The sequence below is a fragment of the Sardina pilchardus genome, chromosome 20 (assembly GCF_963854185.1).
Source record: "Sardina pilchardus chromosome 20, fSarPil1.1, whole genome shotgun sequence".
Lineage (NCBI taxonomy): Eukaryota > Metazoa > Chordata > Actinopteri > Clupeiformes > Clupeidae > Sardina > Sardina pilchardus.
Genome location: NC_085013.1, coordinates 28,738,365 through 28,744,340, shown reverse-complemented (window position 1 = coordinate 28,744,340; position 5,976 = coordinate 28,738,365). Strand labels below are relative to the sequence as shown.

At 48.1% G+C, this 5,976-nt stretch overlaps 1 protein-coding gene across 1 annotated transcript in view; it reads right to left on the bottom strand.

Annotated features, from left to right (window-relative positions):
• Positions 1-473: 473 nt before the first annotated feature.
• Positions 474-5,976, bottom strand: part of asap3 (ArfGAP with SH3 domain, ankyrin repeat and PH domain 3) — a 59,275-nt gene continuing 53,772 nt past the window's right edge. Inside the window, exons 23-26 of the mRNA XM_062522633.1 lie at positions 5,844-5,976; positions 3,861-4,086; positions 2,987-3,118; positions 474-2,130 (exon numbers count right to left, since the gene is read on the bottom strand). The exon at positions 5,844-5,976 is cut by the window's right edge and continues 150 nt beyond it. Of these exons, the coding sequence (XP_062378617.1) occupies positions 2,038-2,130; positions 2,987-3,118; positions 3,861-4,086; positions 5,844-5,976 (584 nt within the window). The 3' untranslated portion in view covers positions 474-2,037. The remainder of the gene's footprint in view (positions 2,131-2,986; positions 3,119-3,860; positions 4,087-5,843) is intronic.

Sequence of the window (5,976 nt, the reverse complement as noted above, 5' to 3'; positions counted from 1 at the left end):
TGCTCAAATGCTCAGTACTAGTACCTAGCAGTGGTAATAGTAGTGGATTGGTGTTTGTATCAGTTGTAACTAAGGTATCAGCTTATATCATTCTGTTTTCTTTAAATTAGATTATGTGATATTAAGGGAAATGGTTATACTTACAAATCCTGGGTGGGTATTTAGATCAGCAAAATTAATAATAACCCAAAATTATTGTCTTTATACTGTCATGCATGCAACTTGTTTTTTTCTGTCCTGGACTCGGTCTTGACTCGGACTCGAGTCTTTTGGACTCGGTCTGTCTTGGACTTGAACCTCTTTGGACTCGGTCTTGACTTGGTCTCGACCGGTCCTGGTCTTGGACTTGTCTTGGACTCGACAAAGGTGGTCTTGACTACAGCCCTGGCGGACACACTGGTGCCACTCTGAGTGCCCCCCCCCCCCCCACCCCCCCTGCTGGAAGAGCTCTAAACAGCCCCCCCCCCCCCCACAGTTTATTTACAAAGCATTTCAAAAACACTGCAGGCAAGATACAACTTTTAATAGCTAATGGAGGTTTGCGGTTTACGATGAAAAGACAAGATAATTAGTACTAGAATGTGTGTGTGTGTGTGTGTGTGTGTGTGTGTGTGTGTGTGTGTGTGTGTGTGTGTGTGTGTGTAAAAACTCTCCTGCCTCTGAAAGTGAATGGTGCTAAACTGGATGTAGACACCACGCAGAGTGAAAACATTCTCGCTAACGGGTACACAGCCACAGCTAGTCTACTTCAGCGGGTACACAGCTAGTGTGTCTCACATCTTGTGTATCTCACATCTAGTGCACTTCACCATGGCTCACAGTTAGTGTATCTCACATACTGTAGCGCACAGCTAGTCTATTTCAGTGGGGCTCACAGCTACTGTAGTGTGTTCCCAGTGGAAGTGTACACAGCTAGTGTGTTCCCAGTGGAAGTGTACACAGCTAGTGTGTTCCCAGTGGAAGTGTACACAGCTAGTGTGTTCCCAGTGGACGTGTACACAGCGTTCCAGTTGTGGACGGCAGGGAAGAGGAGCGCTGTGTAACCCGACTCGCTCTGGAGGAGAGGAGATCAAATGAGCCCAGAGCTGACGTGACGTGACGTGACGTGACGTGACGTGCATCTATCTGCACCCATCAGCCCCCATATGCAGCATGTAGCGGAGAAGACGAGCTAGCGCAGACTCAAGAGGAGGTTACGGCTAAAACACATCAAGTCAATGGAAATAATAATTACGCTTCCCTTTCACTGGGCAAAATATACACATATATACATGAGTGAGTCCGGGACATGTTTCAGTCCTGCAGGCAGGAGCCCAGTGAGTGATCCTGGATATCTGCTGCTGGATATGGAGTCAGTTTTGGGGGTGCAATGCAGATTAATGTTGTAATCCAGACAGGCGTAGCCAGTTGAAATGGTGGTGGTGGTGGTGGTGACGGAGCTCTTAGATGGAGCTTTGCAGAGATGACATCTACAGTACGGGCACACAGCAGTATGCACCCTTGCTCTTCTGGAGCAATAGATGAGACAGATGCAATAGATGCAATGCACCTGGGTGACCACTAGAGGGCCACACTCACAGACACAGACACACACACACACACACACAAACAGACACAGACACACAAACAGACACAGACACACAAACAGACACAGACACACACACACACACACACACACACACACACACACACACACACACACAGGATAAGTGCTGTTGTGTCTAAGAGTGCTGGGAGAATGGGGTAGAACTGAGGGACTGAGCTGTCCAGCTATCCTCTGTCCAGGGACCAAGCAGTGGCCTACAGGACTAGCGTAGCGTAGCTGCTAATGTAGCGTAGCTGCTAATGTAGCGTAGCTGCTGATCCAAAAATAATTCCTCCATCCGTCCGTCTGTCTGCCCATCCATAACGGAATCAAGAGTCTCAAAAATGTGGTTCAATCAGTATGAGTTTTGGACATAAGTGGCTTTGCAAATGTTCTTCTCTCTGATTGGTGCAGCTGGCTGCATCCCAAAGAGACAGTAGCTTATTGGTCCTTCAGGAGTCTCTGGCGGACCACTCTCCTAACTTGTGCACGTAGTTGACGGGAAATATTCCACTTCTCGCTGCGTCTCCATCAATGTGGCCAACCTGCAAAAGATGCCGTTCACAGTGAACACCCTTTCAGTGAACTTAACACACTTTCAGTGAACACCCTTTCAGTGAACTTAACACACTTTCAGTGAACTTAAAACACTTTCAGTGAACTTAACACCCTTCCAGTGAACACCCTTTCAGTGAACTGAACACTCTTGCAGTGAACTTAACACCCTATGAGAACTATATCTCTCTGTCTACGAGAACACAGAGCCTAACTATGTACTGTATATTAGAGACACATTTATCAACCATGTACATATGCTCCCATATAACACTCAATGTAAATAAGACACATACATTCCTACTATCAAACATACTGCCACAGATAGCACTGCACTTTTCATCAGATATTAGTATGTTACCAACAAACCCTTCAGCTGGTATTAACTTGCAAAAACATGTGGTTTGGCCAGGGGACTAGCTGATGGAGGTGTTAGTCTTGTGGTTTGGCCAAGGGTCTAGCTGATGGAGGTCTTAGTCTTATAGCTGATGAAGGTCTTAGTCTTATGGTCTAGCTGATGGAGGTCTTAGTCTTATAGCTGATGAAGGTCTTAGTCTTGTGGTCTAGCTGATGGAGGTCTTAGTCTTGTGGTTTAGCTGATGGAGGTCTTAGTCTTGTGGTCTAGCTGATGGAGGTCTTAGTCTTGTGGTCTAGCTGATGGAGGCCTTAGTCTTGTGGTCTAGCTGATGGAGATCTTAGTCTTGTGGTCTAGCTGATGGAGGTCTTAGTCTTGTGGTCTAGCTGATGGAGGTCTTAGTCTTGTGGTCTAGCTGATGGAGGTCTTAGTCTTGTGGTCTAGCTGATGGAGGCTGATGGAGCCGCCGAGAGACAGGAATTGGAACTCACCCACCAGTGGGGGTCATCGGTTGCCGTGACAATGATGACCTCATCCTTGAAGAAGGCCAGCTGGTCGGAGCTGACCGCCCTGCAGTCCACCAGAGCCCTCACCTTCTTCAGCCGCGGCTTTATCTGGGACACCTGACACACACACACACACACACACACACACACACACACACACACACACACACACACACACACACACACACACACACACACACACACACAAACACTTTATATGAATGAGCTCGGACAGAGCTGATTTTAGGACGCAGCGAGATGGACAGGTCTGAATTCCTATATACGCTGTGTTAAAACACACTGATTCCTTTTCCTTTTCCTGTAACAGATTTTGCTGATTCATCTTGCTGTGCTCATTTACACTAAGTCATGTAAAGCAACTTGAGCTGCAGCCACAGATAGAGAGAGCTGTTCTCTATGTCCTGCTGTACTGCCAACATCAAGGTCCTTCATGCTTGGCTGCTTACATAACACCACTGGTGTATAAGCACTAAATCTCTTTAAGTAAATTAATAAAGTTTTCACTCGGACTCATCTACAGACAGATAGTTTTGCTGAGTCATGTTTTGTACATGTAAATGTAAGTGATCTCGTAGACTCATCTACAGGCAGATAGTTTTGCTGAGTCATGTTCTGCACATGTAAATGTAAGTGTTCTCGTAGACTCATCTACAGGCAGATAGTTTTGCTGAGTCATGTTTTGTAAATGTAAATGTAAGTGTTCTCGTAGACTCATCTACAGGCAGATAGTTTTGCTGAGTCATGTTCTGCACATGTAAATGTAAGTCTTCCCTCATATCAGGCTGATCTAGTCACACGTGGCTGCTGAGTCATGGTTGGTGCGTGTGCGGAGCGTTACCATGGCGTTCCTGCGCGTGCGTGGCGGAGGTGGCAGGCATATGGGCGCGGTGGCGGCGGGCGCGGTTGCCATGGCGGTGGTGCCAGGCTGGATGCCAGGCTGGACGCTGGTCACCAGGCTGCAGTACAGCTCCTCCTGGCTGCCCGCACAGCTGGGCGACGTCACCCCGCTCTTCCCCTGCACCCCCCCGCTACTCGTCCGCCGGTACGACGTGGTCTTCTCCGAGCTGAGGGAAGAGGACAGAGGTCATTTTATCACCATGACAACAAGAGGTTATGACCTTTGGGATTCCAATGATGGAAGCACACACTCTGTTAGTAGCCCTGTTAGCGCCTTGTACCTGTATTGCTAAAAACAACATTGGGAAAATACAGTACCGAAGCCTCAGCACAAAGAATACTGACCAATCAAGCCTCTGAGCTGAGGACAGAGGACCTGTTTACTTTGACACCTGAAGAAGCCCTGTGATCTACATTCTTCTAGATTTAGAACCTTTCAAAAAGTGCAAAGTCTGTAAATGAATGATGCACTTAATGATTGGCAGATCTGAACACAGTCCATCTGCCCATATGTGTCAATATTGATGCAGTTCCCTGCAGGGTCCACGTCTGCCACATTAATGCTGTGAGATATATCACTGTCCAGCAGGGGTCACTAGAGCACCAGCTTCAGAAGGAGCAGCGGAGTGGAGTAGTGGTGTTGACATCATCATATGGGCTCTTCACATTCACAGAATAACACTAGAGTCAATCGCTCCACTCTTTAGATCCCTCATATCCAGCTCTGACACTGATTAGCTCCGTAAACACGGCTCAGTTCTAACACTAATGATGTAAACACGGCTCAGTTCTGATACTAATTATGTAAACACGGCTCATATCACTGCTCTAATACGCTCTCTGGAGCTGGCTCTGGTAGCACATGTGATCCCCACGGTGCTGTGGTTGGCACCAGGCCTGGGCACGGGGTACAGGGTACGGGGTACAGGGCACGCAGCACGGGGCACGGGGCACAGGGTACAGGGTACAGGTACAGGGTACAGGGTACGGGTACAGGGTACGGGTACAGGGCACGGGTACAGGGCACGGGTACAGGGCACGGGGTACAGGGTACAGGGTACAGGGTACAGGGTACAGGATACGGGTACAGGGCACGCAGCACGGGGCACAGGGTACAGGGCACGCCTGTTCATGTGCAGCTGCCGAGTGTAGATTCAGCTCATGATCCTAATAAGCAAGATCACACCGTGTTCCTAATGTGCAATTACAGGGGCAGCACTGAGGAGTCTGTGGTCACACACACACACACACACACACACACACACACACACACACACAGTGCCAAAATGTAGCTTCCAATGTCTCTGAGTAATCAGGCCAACTCAGCAAGTCAGAAGCATGCACCTCTTCTTAACAGCAACATAATGATATTCTATTAACCACACTTTGGAAGATAATACACACACAGCAAAATAATGATATTCTACTAACTTTAGAAGATATTAACAAACGATTGAATTTAGCAACGATGGCGTCCATACTGTTGTAAATACACACGTAGTGTTGGATTCTATCTATTCATTGTTTCATGATGAAGAAACAGCAGTATGTGACAGCCAGATTAGAATTTATGTTCTGCTTATGTGCTGAACAGTGCTGAGGTTCTATTGTGGTTCCTACCTGATGGGTCCAATGTGGTTCTGAATATGTGCCGGGGTTCTAGTGTGGTTCTAGTATGGTTCTAATGAAGTTCTAGTGTGGTTCTGGTGTGGTTCTGGTTCCTACCTGATGGGTCCAAGGTGGTTCTGAATATGTGCCGTGGTTCTAGTGTGGTTCTAGTGTGGTTCTAATGAAGTTCTAGTGTGGTTCTGGTGTGGTTCTAGTTCCTACCTGATGGGTCCAAGGTGGTTCTGAATATGTGCCGGGGTTCTAGTGTGGTTCTAGTGTGGTTCTAATGAAGTTCTGGTGTGGTTCTGGTTCCTACCTGATGGGTCCGAGGTGGTTCTGCGGCGAGGTGCTCTTGGGTTCCGTGGGGGCGGTGCTGGCTGCGCCGTTGGGCGGCTGGCCGTCCCAGGACACGGTCTGCCTCTGGGCCCTGACCACGCCCCCCTGGGGGG